This window comes from Rana temporaria, chromosome 2 (genome assembly GCF_905171775.1).
Source record: "Rana temporaria chromosome 2, aRanTem1.1, whole genome shotgun sequence".
In the NCBI taxonomy this organism is placed as follows: Eukaryota; Metazoa; Chordata; class Amphibia; order Anura; family Ranidae; genus Rana; species Rana temporaria.
Window position 1 is genome coordinate 96636836 of NC_053490.1, and position 17611 is coordinate 96654446.

General features: G+C 43.6%; 1 protein-coding gene across 2 annotated transcripts in view; it reads left to right on the plus strand.

Moving 5' to 3' along the window:
* The window catches only part of ARHGAP20 (Rho GTPase activating protein 20), a 226853-nt gene that overhangs the window by 124133 nt on the left and 85109 nt on the right, over positions 1 to 17611 (plus strand). For both annotated transcript variants that reach the window (XM_040340561.1, XM_040340562.1), the window contains exon 4: positions 2070 to 2219. In XM_040340561.1, the coding sequence (XP_040196495.1) occupies positions 2070 to 2219 (150 nt within the window). The remainder of the gene's footprint in view (positions 1 to 2069; positions 2220 to 17611) is intronic.

Sequence of the window (17611 nt, forward strand, 5' to 3'; positions counted from 1 at the left end):
CGTAGTGCTAGGCTTTCTTACTTAAAAGCCCAGCATACTGTGTATAATTTATTTTGTGCTTTATGCAAATAAATATTTTTTTTTATAGTTATCATTATATATATTTTCCTTTAAGCAGATCATTTTCACTTAATGTGCATAGCTACAGCATAAAGCTAGAAAGCTTGTTAGATCTATGAGAAAATATTACTTACATAGGTGTGTGTTACCACTGACAGCTCCAGCTGAAGAATGCAGCATGTTTATGGACGAAGATTATATGACTGTTAGACATAATCTCTATTTATAAAGCTAACATAGTAAACATGACCTTGGGTATTAAAGGAAGTCACTGCGTGTTCTTATGCTGGACATAATCCTCCCTTCCCCGGCAGAGAAATGCGGCTGACCTGTTAGGTAATCTGTGCAAGGGGATGGATTTCTGCTCTTTCTAGCTGGTTCTAAACATATTCTGCTGCTTTTACCAGGTTTCAGCAATAAATACACAGAGGCTGTTCATATATCAAAGGCGTTTAAATAATATAAAGAAAATAAGTAAATTTCCTATACCTTGGCCCCCATGGCAGAGAACATAGAAATAGTATCTGATAAAGAATAAAGTCCATACAATAAAAAGGAGAATATTGTTTTTAAATGCAGAGCTGGTAAAATCACCAAATAATGCAAGTTAAAGCAAACCAGACCTGGCCTAAAATAATTTGAAAGACACAGCAATTCTAAAATGTAGGGATATTGTGGCACCTAAATGTCTATAGTTTTGATTTACTACTGATTTACAAAAGGCAAATATGCTTTGTAAAGAATACTTAATATCAGATGCAAGGAAAGTAAAAAAAAAAAAAAAACAGCATTTTTGCTTGCACATGATGAATAATGGAAATCAGCCCCCCCCCCCCATCTATTTGTCCCACCCCTTCCTTCTCAAGTGGCCATTCGGGGTCTCTGGTGGATGTGTGGGTTCTCTGGTGGCTATGCAGCGTCTCTGGTGGCTATGTGGGGTCTCTGGTGGCTGTGTGGGGTCTCTGGTGGCTGTGTGGGTTCTCTGGTAGCTATGTAGGGTCTCTGGTGGCTATGTGGGGTCTCTGGTGGCTGTGTGGGGTCTCTGGTGGCTGTGTGGGGTCTCTGGTGGCTGTGTGGGGTCTCTGGTGGCTGTGTGGGTTCTCTGGTAGCTATGTAGGGTCTCTGGTGGCTATGTGGGGTCTCTGGTGGCTGTGTGGGGTCTCTGGTGGCTGTGTGGGGTCTCTGGTGGCTATGTGGGGTCTTTGGTGGAACACCCACCCGGGTAGCTTGCCACATATCCCCCCCCCCCCCCCAACTATGAGAAGAGATAGGAATAGGAAGAAAAGAGAGATGGAGGAGATGGAAAAGGAGAGAAATGGATGGGGGGGGAGAGGTGGGGGGTGATAGAGTGAGGGGTGAGAGAGAGGGACTCTCACCTTCTCACAGCTGGCCGGCTCCTTTTTACCAGTTGTGTGTAGCTAGACTGCCGGGGCACAGTCACAGCCCGGGACTCTGACCTGCTCTCTCAATTGAGCTACTTTCAGGCTCGGAGGCTGCAGCCACCACCGCCTCCTGCTTCCTCCTGCTCCCATGTCTCCATCCATGGCTGCCCCTGGTGTCACCCCTCTGGCAGGTATCACCCGGGTGCGGTCCACACCCCCCGCACACCCATAGCAGGGCAACTGCTTCTCTGCAGTCCTCGTAGTGACCCTTCTGCCTGGGGGGCACCCCTAACATTCCCTAACAACACTTGCTTTGCTGCGGTGCCCATGATCTTTTGGGGACTCAGTGGAGACACCGTATTGTGTGCATTCTCTACCTATTCTACCTAACTATATAGTTACGTGCAGCCTCTCTGTGCCGTCATACTACTTTAAGAGTAAAAATTCATTTTCTTACAAATGCTTATTGCTACATAGCTTGCGTGACATAGATACAATCAAGAGATTTGCTGCACAGATATAGAAATGATTTTTAGGCACAGATGATTTAGATACAACAAATTATTATTGGTCTGCAATTGTTAGTGACAATATTGTCTGCTAATGTATGCTTTTTTTTATTTGTAGATCCCCATCCCACTATAAACTGAAGCACCATGTACGAGTCAGTGAGATGTGGACAGCATCATGCATGGAGGAAGTCTGTGAAGGCAGCACATACCCAGAGAGGTCATTCGTTATTGGCTGGCCAATCACCAACTGCGTTGCCACCTTCAGGTATGTGTGGTCATCCTGATATTTAATCCATAGGAAGGAGATTGTAATGGTTTAAACAAAAATGTTACTGGAGCAAGCAGTGGAATGAGCTTTCTTCAGAAATGTTGTGTTTTAGGGGGTTTGGGCGCATGATACCTCTGTAGAGCTGGTGTTCCCTAGATCCAAGAGATGAGACACACACAGCATGGCTCAGCCTTGCCCCCTGTCAATGGCTCCCTATGGTCCATAAAGACATGGATGAGCAAGTTTGGTGTGGAAGAACTTGACTGGCATGCCTGGAGTCCTGTACAGTCCTGTCCTGCACAGAGACCTTATCTCAACCGGAACATCTTTGGGATGAATTAGAGCGGAGACTGCGAGCCGGGCCTTTTCGTTCAACATCAGTGCCTGACCTCACAAATGTGCTTCTGGAAGAATGGTCAAAAATTCCCATAGACACACTCCTAAACCTTGTGGGCAGCCTTCCCAGAAGAGTTGAAGCTGTTATAGCTGCAAAGAGTGGGCCAACTCAATATTGAATCCTATGGACAAAGACTAGGATGCCATTAAAGTTCATGTTGTGTAAAGTCAGGTGTACCAATACTTTTGGTAATATAGTGTATTTGCAGAAGATTGTTTTCAGGCTCAAAAAAAGGGAAAAAAACATCAAAAGTGTTTTTAAGAGGAGCTTTTGGGCAGAAAAAATGCTTGATGCACATAAATGCTCCTAAACCTGATGTTTAGGAGCGTTTCAAGTTTTAAAGTGTACATTGATTACAGTGGAACATGAGCAGAGGGTAATGTTTTGGGGAAAAAAACACTTATAAAAGCAAATGTCCATAAACTTGCATAAACTCTTGTGCAATATGAGCCACCGTATGCATTTTTATGCTGCTTTTTCTGCCGCATTTTTTTTCAGCCGCCTAGTGTGTATGGACCTTAAAGTGATATTAAAGTCTCTATTTTTGTTTTGTTTAAAAAAAAAAAAAAAATTATACTTACCTGCTCTGTGTTGTAGTTTTGCAGAGAGCAGCCCAGATCCTCCTCTTCTCGGGTCCCTCTTCAGCTCTCCTGGTCCCTCCCTCCTGCCGATTGCCCCCACAGCAAGAAGCTTGCTATGAGTGCACCCGAGTCACTGCTCTGTGTGTCCATTCAGATACAGAGCCCGTAGTTTGGCCTGCCCACTCTCTCTCCTAATTGGCTCACTTAATTTGAGTGACAGCAGTGGGAGCCAACGGGGCTGTGCCTCAGCCAATCAGAAGGTAGAGTCTCAGACAGCCGAGGCTTTTGTGCATCATCGCTGGATCGAGTTGGGGCTCAGGTAAGTATTAGGGGGTGCTGGGGCGGCTGCTGCACACAGAAGGTTTTTTATCCCAATGCATAGAATGCATTAAGATTAAAAAAAAACTTATATCTTTAGAACTATTTTAAGGCTGCGGAGGAAAGCGATAGATGATGATCTGTCCCTCTCTAAATTAATTTCTGCCGTTTTTTTGCACACTGTGAAGCCTCGTACACACGACCGGTTTTCCCGGCAGGAAAACTGCCAGGAGAGCTTTTGGCCCAGGAAAACCAGACGTGTGAATGCTTCCTCGCAGTTTTCACGTCAGGAAAACAGCCGGGAATCCCGGCTGAGAACCTGCTCTCTATTTTCCCGTCGGGATTCCCGGCGTTTTTTTCCCGCCAGATCTACTACTTACCTATGGGAAACGCTGCGAGGTAGTGTCGATGGAGCATACACACGGTCGGGATTCCCGGCCAAAGCTCGATGGCAGTTTTCCTGCCGGGTTCCCGGCTTTCCCCTCGGTTTTCTTGGCAGACTTTTTACCGCCGATTAAACCGAGCTTGAGTGTGGAGTGAAATCAGAAAAAGCTATTTCAGTAAAGGGTCAGGGATGTATCTATGTAAGGAATGTAAACAAGACTCATATGACTTTAGTGAAGCCCAGCCTTGACAGGTTGTTTTTAATTAGAAAAATGGCTTCTGTTACATATATTGTTAATATTCATTTTTTAACAAAAAATTTCCTTTTAAAGGACTCTTTCCTTACCCATTCCACAATGGAAACAGACGCTTGAGGTCTCTTTAAATAAATATCTTTGGTGCATAGTGCATACAATTAGGAATGTGATATACAGTTGTAACCGTCTGAAATAAATTACTGGATTCGTTTTTCTGTACCTTAGAAAAATTTACGACTGTTTAATGAAGTTGAATATTTGAAGAATTCATTTGTGTAAATTTTAGAGACATTTGCGTGTTAATATTCCCCTGATAAACAATATTTTGGCTGCAGCTGCTAGTTGGATGAGCTGCAATGAAAATGAGTACTTAAATGACTCACTGGCTGCCGTTCTGTTCAAAGAGATCCCAACTCTGTTTTGTAAATTCTATTATTATTAATTATAATACCTTTTATGTCTTCACCATAAAGGGAGCTGGAGCGTTATTGCTGTCCTTCAAACACAAGGGAACACAAATGTTACATGCCTCTGGTTTTCAATGTAAAATCGGTTTTGATCCTTTCCCTGGAGTTATTAGAGACAAATATGTTGTTTATAGACAGGATCTGATAATGACTGTAATTGTAATCCTTGCCTAAGCTGATGAGTGCCAGCTTAAGAGAACCTGTGGACCAACTATGGACATTTAAGTACAGTAAAACCTTGGTTTGAGAGTAACTTGGTTTAAGAGCGTTTTGCAAGACAAGCAAAACTTTTAGGCCGGGTTCACACCTATGCGAATTGAGTGCGGCTTAAACCCATTCCAATTCGCAGAACAATTCAAAATATACTGTTTTCAATGAGGCTGGTTCACATATGTGCGATGCATTCGCACTGCGCATTGCCGCAAAACCGTGTGCGTCTTTTAGGCATTGCGGTGTGGCTCAGGTGCGAATTCAGGCCCATTATCTTCTATGGGTACGCAGCTGAATTCGCAGATGTGTTCATTTCTCTTCAGTATTTGTCTCATTCAGCTCAATACACTTCCCACTGTGCTATGTACAGGATAGAGTTCAGGGGTGTTCCTGCAAAAGCGGCTTAAAGAGCCGACATACAGCTACGACGGCTTGCGCAGGGAAGCCAACCTGCCGTATAACGGCGGGCAGCTGGTGTAGAAGTGGTTAACAAGCATGTTAATTGTCTTAAAAGAAAGCAATGTGCTATCAATATAAAGGGCTATGGATGGAAATAGGCATTACTGTTCACTGATAGGGCTATAAGCAGTGCCAACATCTAAGCAGCTACAGCAGCAGCAAGGAACACAACACTGCAGTGCTTTCATGGCAGAAGGCAGAGCATTGTCTCCCTATCACAGGATGTGTGTATCCAGAGGTTCTATGGACAGGATTAACAGGTATTTACTAAATGTTTCAGGGGGTACTTAGGAAAACATAGAGCACAACCTTAGTAGTATGGGCAGCTTACTTCACAGATGTGATTTTCTAGTGTTCTACTTTAAAAAAAAATGATATTTTTACAGTAAACAGCCTTATCCCCTTATTTTAGTATCTCCAGTAACTCCAGCCTCTTCCGGAGAAAATCATTTGTGATCTCCCAAGATAGTTTCATTCAGGCCAAATGACCTTAGTGACTGAGGACATTCAAAGGGGTGTGTGTCATGGTCATGTCCTGCCTATGTAGATACATACATTCCCTGACTGGGACAGTAATCCCTGATGTTTGCAGACACTTTCATTTCTGTAAAGCAGCAAGGAAAATTTGAACATTCCCCATTCCCCACTGGCTTTCCTAACAGCGGCAGACTTAATGAGAAAGGCCAAGATGGAATGTGAGCATTGAGCAATACTTGGTGGATGAAGATGGAATGGGTTGGAGGGTAACTGATCCTTCGTGAAGAATTGCCAGTAATGTGGACAAATATTAGGAGCGATGATGACTAGACCTCCTATTATATGTGTCTTATTCCATGCCTTGATTGCCTTTTCATCTCTGCTTAGATTCTCCTAAAATACCCTGTAGTAAAATAGCAACATATGCTATATAGATCAAGGTTTTATGACTGAGAGTTCATCCAAAGGACTGAGTGTGATTAAAGCCTTCGACTTGTTCCGTAATGAGTAACTGTGATCCAGAGGTCATGCTAAACACTGGACTTGAATTTGGAGGAGAGAAAACAAATTCTCATTTCTAGGAGCTGATCATTTTTAATGACAATTATTATAATAATACAGACCGGCCTTCCCTCAGTGCAACACAATTTGTTCAGATAGCTTTGCCTAGGACAACAGGACCTTTCAGCAAATGAATCACAGGAGACAACTTACCACTGTCTTAGGCCAACTAATCATGGGCCTTTACTTTAATTTATGGTACAATAATTTGTATTCAATTATATCATTAAAACATAGTAACACAAAAAGGCACCTAGTCCGCCCACACAGGGGCTATGATTGGTGGCATAAGGGAAAACAAACATACATAGCATAGACAAATAGGAAGGGACATCCTTCACAGATAATCATAGTAAATCTAAATGTAATATGCATAGGTTCCTGGGGAAGTCCCATGGTTAGCAAAATCAGCCAGGACAAATAAGCGAGCAAACCATATTGTGATTATTCCTGGGCACAAGAGACTAAATAGGGCTTAGAAACCTATCAAGAGAAAAAAGACAGAGGGTGTAAACACAAAATAAGACAAAGGCAAGGTAAGAGGGAGAGGGGAATAGTAGGGACTCAATATCATCAGAGAAACCGGTTAGAGCCAGTCCATGCTTGTCAGGGGGAGGTCAGGGAAGGCATACGCCAACCATGGTTCCAAATTTTGCGTGTCCTTAAGAATAGTAGACATTTGTTCATTAACCTCCTGAGCGGTGTTCCCGAGTCTGACTCGGGTGAGATTTTTGGGCTAAAATCGGTAACCCCGAGTCAGACTCGGGCTCGCCTCGCTGGATGTACAGGGAGTGTTTACTTACCTTGTCCCTGGATCCAGCGATTCCACCGTGCTGTGTGAGCGAGCGGGACCTCGCTCGATTCACACAGCGTCCTCCTGTGCCGCCGATCTCCGTTCCCTGCGACGTTACGACGCACGGGGACGGAGAACGGCGCCAAATTCAAAAAAGTAAACAAACACATTAGATACAGTATACTGTAATCTTATAGATTACAGTACTGTATGTAAAAAAAACACACCCCCCTTGTCCCTAGTGGTCTGCCCAGTGTCCTACATGTCATTTTATATAATAAAAACCTTTTTTTCTCCCTGCAAACTGTAGATTGTCCATAGCAACCAAAAGTGTCCCTTTTTTGTCAAAAATAGTTTTAGATCAGCTAGAAAACAGCGATAATAAATTATAATCACTTGTGCGATAGTGATTTGTGGGGAAATTCGTCATAAAAAAAAAAAAATAATGACAGCAACAATTCTGCAACTGAGCAAATTTCAGTGATTTTAATTTGATTACATTATTTTTTTAACTTCAAAAAACAAGTTTATTGAGATGTGTTCAAGGTGTACAGGTCATACAATACAGGAGTTACATTTCCTCCTGACTTACAACATATGCATTCTGAACTCAAGGCCTTCCGCCTTGACAATATGTTCCAGGTATGTATACCTATCTTTATTACAATCGCCATTGCCATATCTTACATGAGGGATCCCTTTTCGTATTTCCTAATATGCAGTGGTCATACATTTTCTTCTTCACCCACTTCCTTCCCTGTATTACTCCTGGGTTATACTGTGCACGTTTCCCCATCCTCTAACCACCTGTCCCATACACTAGAGAATTTTTGTGGACGGCCCCTATGTTTATATATCATTTTCCTGTAGGGTAATACAGCATTTATTTCCTTCTTCCAATCCCGTAAGGATGGAGCCATTGCTCGCAACCATGTCTTGGCTACCACTTTTCTTGCGACAAACAGTGATTCCTGTATAAATATGGACTGGTATTTGTCAACCTCAACGTCTGGTATTAGGCCCAGTAGGCACAGTTTTGGGTCCATTCCCACTGGTGATCCCATATTGTCATGCAGGAATTGCGTCACTTGAAGCCAGTATGCCTGCATGTCGGAGCACTGCCATATTAAATGGTAGAAGGTGCCCTCCATCAATAGACACATGGGGCATAGTGGGCTTCTCGTGGGTTGGAATTTTGTCATTTTCAGTGGCGTCAGGTATGCTCGGTGTATTATATACAGTTGCGTCAGTCTGTCTGAGAGCTTGGGAGATGCGGTCTTCACTCCCTCCAGAATTTCCCCCCATTCCTCTGACTCGATGGGGCCTACATCCTGCTCCCACTGTATTCTTGCTGCCTGGATTATTCCGTTTACTTTACTTTGCCTGATAGCATAGTATAAGTTGGAAATGAGTTTGGTCGGGTCGGCTCCAAATATGATGCCCAGCACTGGTGAGACACTCAGGTCCACTGCTGCCGATGCTATTTGTTTGCTAATTGCGTGCCTGAGTTGCAGGTATCTGAAGAGGAACTGTTGTGGAAGGGAGAACTCCCTCCTCACCACCGAAAAGGGCTTGACCCCATTTTCTGTTAGGATCTGGGAGAGATATAGAACCCCATATGCTGCCCAGATCTGTGGGTCTGGTACTGAAGTCAATTCGGTCATGCCTCCATTTAGCCACAGCGGCGTGTGCGAGTGCATATGTGTCCTGTGTTGCTTTTTAAGTGCTATGTCCCATATCTTTTGAAGGTGTATTAGCATACCGGCTCCAAACTGCGATGTCTTACAGCCTCCCTGTCCTCTTCTGAATATCGCCTGGCAGGGGGTGTGAAACACCCCTCCCGGCTTATTGCAGACCAGCGATCTGTATCTCCCCGACTCTACTGTGTTATAATGATAGAGGTGAGAGAGTTGAGCTGCTACATAGTAGTCCTGGATATCTGGTAGAGAGCAACCCCCCTCCGCCGCTGGATTTTTAAGTACATGCCATGCCAGTTTGTGTCTGCCAGATCCCCATACAAAGGAATTTAGTATGGCCTCCATCTGTTTGAATATCTTCAGTGGGATATATAGGGGAGCGTGCCATATCATGTACAAAATTTTGGGTAGTAGGATCATCTTAATTAAATTGATTCTTCCCATGACCCCCAGAGGTAGTCTCGCCCATGCCTGTGTTCTGGATTTTATCATTTCAAATAGAGGGTCTATATTAAGGGACACATACTCCTGTAGATTTTTGGTGACCATAACTCCCAAATACTTAACCTCTGCTACCCTTTGTAGTGGCATTTCCGATTGGGTCTTTGACGGAGGGAACTGATCTAGTGGGAGGATCTTGGATTTATCCCAGTTTATTTTGAGCCCGGAGAATCTTCCTATCTCCTCTATGATGTTTAATGCCGCTGTTAGTGATGGGCCCTGGTCTGCTAAATAGAGGACCGTATCATCGGCATATAGTCCTATCTTTTCCCATGTGTCACCTTTTCTAAGTCCCATGACCTCCGGGCTCATCCGTATGGCGATAGCTAGGGGTTCTGCAGCAAGGGCATACAACAGTGGAGAGAGGGGGCAGCCCTGTCTCGTACCCCTCTCCAGGGATATATGATCCGAGAGCCAGCCATTAACGTAAACCCTAGCCCTGGGGGTCTGGTACAGAAGCCGCACCCATTTTATAAAATTTGGTCCGAATCCAAAGCACCTTAGGCATTCCCACAGGTATGGCCACTCGACTGAGTCGAAGGCCTTGGCCGTGTCTAGCGCCACTACTACTCTCGTCCCCGTGTTATCGTGTTGAGCTTGGATATTCATAAATAGTCTACGTATGTTCATTGCTGTATTCTTCCCCGGCATGAACCCGGTCTGATCCGGGTGCACTAGGGAAAGAATAACCTCATTTAGTCTATTGGCCAGTACCTTGGCTAGGATCTTTATATCCACTGGCAACAGGGATATAGGTCTGTTTCGGTAGCACTATGATCTGGGCCTCCTGCATGGAAGAAGGGAGCTTCTCTAGTTCAAAGATGGAATGAAACAATTCCTTCAGTTTAGGGATTAGGACCTCTGAGTAGGTGGCATAGAACTCTAATGGTAGGCCATCTAGTCCCGGCGCCTTAGATTTGGCCAGTTGCGATACTGCATTATCTATGTCGTGCGTTGTAACCGGGGCTTCTAATAATTTAGCTTGTTCTGAGTTAAGTTTGGGGAACTGCAATCTATGTAAGTAGTTTCTAATTTCCGCTGGCGTGTTTTGACACTGCGATTTATATAGAGCCCCATAAAAATCTTTGAATCTATCTGCCACTTTCGGGGGGTCTGTGATCACTGAGCGGTCCGGCTCCATCAAAGACACCACCACCGGAGGCCTATCCTCCATGTGCGCCAGATATGCCAGCATCTTCCCTGCTTTTTCTCCATGTTCGTATATCCTGGTCTTGTTAAAAAATACCCGCTGTTTAGCCTTTTCCATAAGTAGTTGTGATACCACCCTGGATTGTAGCTTGACCTTAGTGAGATTTTCTAGAGATGGCTGCGCATTATAGGTCCCCTCCAGATCCCGCAACGCTTTCTCAGACATGGAAACCACCTCCTTCGAGGAAGCTTTAAGCCTATTAATCCTATTGTCTAAGATCCTACGTGCATGTAGTTTAAATGCATCCCAATGCTCATTTATCCAGGTAGCATCTCGCCCCTCCATAAAATAGAATGTCAGTTCCCTGGTCACACTATCTTGGTCTGTCAGGGCTGTCAGCCAGTAGGGATTTAGTCTCCATATCCTCTCGGGTGCCACCCCCAGCAGGGACATCTGTACCCAGCACGGGGAGTGGTCCGAGAGGGCACGAGGAGCAAAGCCTGCCCCTGTCACTCTCGGCATCAAGGGTTTTGACATAAGAACATAGTCTATACGGGACATGGTTGCGTAGCTCGCCGAGTGGCATGTATACGCCCGAACTTCCGGGTTTCTCTGTCTCCAAACGTCTACTAACGCGAATTCCTGAAAAAGTCTACTTAGTCTGGTCTGTCTAATAACTCCCACTCTCCCCTCTACACCCTTAGGGCGATCCATGTATGGATCCATGGTCATATTAAAATCCCCCATCCACACAGCCGGGATATTCTGGTGTCTGGCCATAAATTCCAAGCCTTCTATTACGACCTCAGAGCTGTATGGAGGGGGGACATAGCATATTATCAACACCATAGGGACTACCCCAATTAATACATTCATAAACAGATACCTCCCCTGCTGATCAGACTGCAGTGTTACAAGCTCAAATGGGGTGGCCTTAGTCACCAGCAATGACACACCTCTGGAAAAACTGGTATGTGTGCTGTGGTATGCCCAGCCAATCCATGGACGCTTCAATGCCGCCTGCAGATGGCCTGTAACATGCGTCTCGGCTTTCAGATATGCGAGAACAGCCGTTCTTTTAATTTTGTCTCTCACCCCTCTGACGTTCCATGTCAGAAATTTAATTGTTGTCATGTCTGCATCTCATATACATTTCTAAACCGTCTCGGTCTACCCCACAGTTCACTGACCAATTGCATCTGCCTTTGACTCCCAAGCATATCCATCCTCCTCCAGTACCCCTGCTTCCCACCTTGCACATCTCCATAATACATAGAACCCAACTTTACCCTTTGTGGGCCACAACGGTGGCTCCGCCCGTAGGCAACCTTCCCCCCTCCCAGCCCAGCACCCCCCAAACCTGGTGCAGGCATTTGATCCCCGAACAAATTAAACCAAACTGTCTCAAAAAACATCCAGCTTTGAACTCCAGCTGGAGGCACATTTCTTGCTTCTGTGTGTAAGGACGTTACTTCATACTTTTCCATGGGGACGATTGTCCACTGATCCAGGTGTGGATCTAACACGTGTGAGATCAGTGATCCCAGGCAAACATTAGGCCTGGGCTCCTCTTGCACTAGAGGATTTGGTGCATCAGGCTTCACATTGTCTCAGTCTCTTTCCAACAGCCATTGTATGCGTCTGGGCATCCAGCTTGCGGCTCTTGTCCCTATCCAAGCCTGTGTCTAAAGGTGTGGAAATATGGGGGACTCGGTCTTCCCCCCCGGGCCCGGGGGGGAGGCAAAGTGGGGGACCACCATCAGATCAGTCCGACTGTGCAGATACTGCATGGTAGAAACAAACCATAGGGGAAAGGGGGGGCTGGAAAGCGTGCGAGGTGTCTCGTGCCCCAGGGGTGGCTGCACAGTCACACTGTCTTGTCCCGCTATTATCCATGACTTTGGGACCCCCCTGTGGTAGTATGTGTCCATTCCTCCCCCTCCTCCCCATCTCAGGTGTACTCACGATCGCTCATTTACAGGACCATTCCTGCCTTCCCTTCCGATCCAATTTGATTACATTATTGAATAATTTTTATTATAATTATATTATTATTTGTTATAATTATTTATAGTTATTTATTATATTATAATTTATAATTTTGTTTTTAAAAAAATGTCATACCCGGGATGCCTATTAGAATCTTGTTTGGTCAGATTTAAGTGAGTTATTTCTAAAAATTACAGGCCTACAATATAAAATGCCAAATTTCCTTGCAAATAATGGTACCGCTTTCAGCATGTTTTTTCTGAAAGAATCATACCGCCAGGGAGGTTAAGCATCATAGCCATCAACTGGTCTCTCACTCCCTGAAAGGGAACTGTAGGTTTCTTCCAGGCCTGGGCAATCGTTGTCTTGGCTGCTATGAACAGATAGGATGCCATATTTTATTGATGAGCAAATAAGCTCAGAATGGTGCTGTGCAGCAAAGCAAATGAAGCCTTCTTTCTGATGTTCAGGTGGAACAGGGAATACAGTAGACCAAATACTCAAGACAAAAAGCCTACTGGTCACGGATATGTCCACCAGAAGTACAAAACATCCCCACTATGGCCACACTCCTAAAAACAGCTGTAACTAAAAGTTGGGTTGGCATGGACTATACAAGCTGGGACCCAATACCACCACGGCAACTTTTTGTGGCAGTGTTAAATAAACATTTAGCAACAGAAGACCAAGTCTTGCTCCAGTCCGCCGGGTCAATCTCAGTTTCCAAGTCTGGTTCCCACTGAGCCACATAGGAAAGTGAAGAGAAAGATGATTGACTTTGCAAAGATGCGTAAAGAGTGGGCTTTACTAATTTCAACCAAAAAGTTTTTTTTTTCTCTATTTTTTGATAGGGTGCCCATCTGATAAAAACTCTGTCATCTGTGTTTCTAATGACTCCTGTAAATGGAACAGAAAGTAAATAATCTAAAATGTTACAGTTGCCACTAGAACAGAAAGTGAGGGGACATGTTTCAATTGAGATACCTGTTTTGGTGATAATAATCCAGGGTGGGATTTCTCCTCACTTTTGGGAATTTCCTTTTACTTCCTGTTGTGTCTCCAGGACAGAATGTGAGGGGAAATCTTCAGAATGGGGGCAACAATAGTAACTTGACAGTGTATCAGGTAATACACAGAGATTAAATAAACCCTCCCACGTAAGTTGTACCTGTTTATCTGCAATACTCTTTACAACCATTAAAAGTGCAGAACTTAAAAAGCTTGTCTGAGCTGTTTAGAAAAAAAGCGGAGGAGAGCTGAAGTTACAATCTGCAGAGCTCAGTGAGGAGAGCTCCGAGAGCTGATTGGAGGGAAGGGACACACCACCTTTACACAGCAGACAGGAGAGCTGTTAATCCACTGGAGCTCCCTCCCCTGTCATCTTTTTTCTCTTGGTGCCAGGAAAACTTGTCAGAAGGGATTCATGCTGATAGCAGAGGAACAAAGCAGCAGACAGAAATTTCACTTTGTGCACTGGACTGAGACTATAGACACTATAGAGCAGGGATCCTCAAACTACGGCCCTCCAGCTGTTGTAGAACTACACATCCCATGAGGCATTGTAACACACTGACATTCACAGACATGACTAGGCATGATGGGAATTGTAGTTCCTGAACAACTGGAGGGCCGTAGTTTGAAGACCCATGCTATAGAGGAATATGCTGCGTTCATATTTCATGTCTGAGGTTTACAAACACTTTAATGGTCCAGTTGTAGAAAAACAATTATACTCTGCAGTAGAGCTGCATGATTCTGGATAAAATGAGAATCATGATTTTTTTGCTTAAAATAAAGATTTTGATTCTCCCACAACTCTGAAGAAAATTTTTAATTCAAAGATTTACAACCCCTAAACATTGGGCTATCAAACAAGATGGCAATAAAATAAGACATAATGCTCTTTGCTTCAATCAAATTTAAAGAAATGTAATGAAAAATAATATAACACAGTTCCCCACACACTGCTAATGTGTAAGGTAAAGTCTACAAGCTTGGACATATCAGTTTGTAAATAGATAGAAAAAGACAGAATTCAGAGAGTAGTGGTTAATGATTCTTACACTAAATTGTCTAAGGTTATCAGTGGTTTACCTCAAGGTTCAGTGTTGGGACCCTTACTTTTTAATATCTTTATAAATTATATTGGGTCTGGGATTAGAAGTACCATTTTAGTCTTTGCAGATGACACCAAGCTATGCAGTGGAATAACGTCCTTACAGGATGTCTCCAATTTACAAGCCGACCTCAATGCACTAATTTTCTAATTGGGCAAATGAGGTTTAATGTTGATAAATATAAAGTTATGCACTTGGGGGCTAAGAATATGCATGCATCATACATAGTAGGGGGGAGGGGGGTATCCGTAGTGGAGAAGGATCTGGTAGATCATAAGCTCAATAATAACATGCAATGCCAAGCTGCAGTTTCCAAAGCAAGCAAAGTCCTTTCTTGTATTAAATTAAATTAAAACATTTTAACATTAGATTCATGCTCATTTTGTCAAGGGGAATCGGGTATTTTTTTTAAAAACGAAGCAGTACTTACCGTTTTAGAGAGCGATCTTCTCCGCCTCTTCCGGGTATGGTCTTCGGGACTGGGCGCTCCTATTTGATTGACAGTCTTCCGACGGTCGCATCTATCGCGTCACGAGTAGCCGAAAGAAGCCGAATGTCGGTGCGGCTCTATACGGCGCCTGCGCACCGACGTTCGGCTACTTTCGGAAAATCGTGACGTGATAGATGCGACCGTCGGAAGCCTGTCGGAAGACTGTCAATCAAATAGGAATGCCCAGTCCCGCAGCCCATACTCGGAAGCGGCGGAGAAGATCGCTCTCTAAAACGGTAAGTACTGCTTCGTTTTTAAAAAAACTACCCGATTCCCCTTGACAAAATGAGCATGAATCTAATGTTAAAAATTTACATTTCCGGGTGAACCTCCACTTTAAGAGAGGTATGGACTCCAGAGAGAGAGAGAGATATCATTTTGCCCCTGTACAAATCATTAGTAAGACCTCATCTGGAATATGCAGTTCAGTTTTGGGTACCAGTTCTCAAAAAGGATATCGGGTAACTGGAGAAAGTGCAGAGAAGGGCAACCAAACTGATAAGAGGCATGGAGGAGTTCAGCTATGAGAAAAGATCGGAGGAACTGAATTTATTCTTTCCTCAGAAGAGGAGATTGAGGGGGGGTATAATCAACATGTACAAATATATAAGGAGTCCATATAGTGAACTTGGTGTTGAATTATTCAGTTTAAGGTCAACAAAGAGGACAGGGGGGCACTCTTTAAGTCTAGAGCAAAAAAAATGTATCTCCAAATACGGAAAGATTTCTTCACAGTAAGGCCTCGTACACATGACCGGGTTTCTCGACAAAAACCAGCAAGAAAACTGCTTCTTGATGAGATTCCCATTCGTGTGTATGAGGCATTCAAGTTTCTTGTCTGGAAATCTGGCCAGAATTTCGACAAGAAAAAAGGAGAACCTGCTCTCTTTTTTCTCGTCGAGATTCTTGTCGGTCTGTGTGTATACTTACCTGTATACTTACCTGTCCCCGTGGAAACCCACGCATGCTCGAAATGACTTTGACGCATGCGCGGTAGCTTCCACGGCATAGGTAGGGTGAAGCAAGATGGCGGCGACGGCATTCTCCTTTCAAGAGAACCGCGGTTCTTTTGAAATTAAAGTCAGTACACTACACTTGCCAAGAATCTCATCAGGGAAGACGACTGTTTTTTCCTGACGAGATTCTCAGACGTGTGTCCGAGGCCTAGGAGCTGTGAAAATGTGGAATAGACTCCCTCCAGAGGTGGTTCTGGCCAGCTCAGTAGATTGCTTTAAAAAAGGACCGGATTCTTTCTTAAATGTACATAATATAACTGGGTACTAACATTTATAGGTAAAGTTGATCCAGGGAAAATACGATTGCCTCTCGGTGGATCAGGAAGGAATTTTTTCCCCTGCTGTAGCAAATTGGATCATGCTTTGCTGCGGTTTTTCAACTTCTTCTGGATCAACTGTGGCTGAAGGATTGTGTATATGGGATGGTATGTTTTTTGGTTGAACTGACTAACTATGTAACTATGTAATATGTAAAGAAATAAAAAAAAATGACCATTAAGTTATATTAGGGTCTTTTTTTTTTTTATTAGCACTCACCGATACCAATTACCAAAACCTACCGCAACTTTTTTGTTTACATTTCAGCTGTCGGCAATGGTACAAAGCATTGAAAAGTTATTTTACAAATGAAATATATATGTATATATATTTTTATTTTGTGCTTTTTTTCAATGTGAAACGTGTAAATATATGTTATCGGTGTAAAAATATTAATGAACAAATCAAACAAAAAAAACTTTTTAATTATTAATAGTTTATAAAATAGAAGTAAATAATAAAAAAATGTAGGCTTTTTTTTTTACATTTCAGCTGTCAGTGGGGAAATCCCACCGCCAGATGAAATAACCAAGCCTGAAAGTATCGGTTTCGGTTGTCAGAGCATTTGCACGAGTACCGATACTTGTGCAAATGCTTAGTATCAGCACTTTTTACATGAATCGTAGAAATGCTGGATTAAGATCATGTGGAAAGTTGAATAGAGATCGCAATATTTTAATGAATAATTGTGCAGCTCTACTCTGCAGCCTCCAAAGGTATCGTTGGCCTCCGACCCTTACCTTATTACAGTCCTTAGCAGTGACATAGGGGTTGGAGGAAGGAACATAGAGCATGGCATGGCGGGTTACACAGGCATTCGACACATCCAGGCATCTCAAATGCCCGATAGCCTGTCGTAATGGAATGGAGAGAAGGTTGGAGGCATATCCATAAACAACAACGAAAGGTGCAACTACCCCAGATTAATGAAACTCCTCCTGAGCTGTCGGGCACAGGATGTGCAGTTGTTCAGCTGCCAAAGTGATGAATGGATAAAGGACAATCCGCAACTCCATACATGTTCTTTAAATCAGTCCGAATTTATTATATCTCCATAAGGATAAAAATACAGCAGAGGTTTTAGCCGCAACAGTCTTGTTCACAACAGGTTGGAGACATATGGTCTGCTGGAAAAATAACTATGGTGGGGTTGATTTACTAAAACTGGAGAGTGCAGCTCTGCATGGTAAATAATCAGCTTCGAACT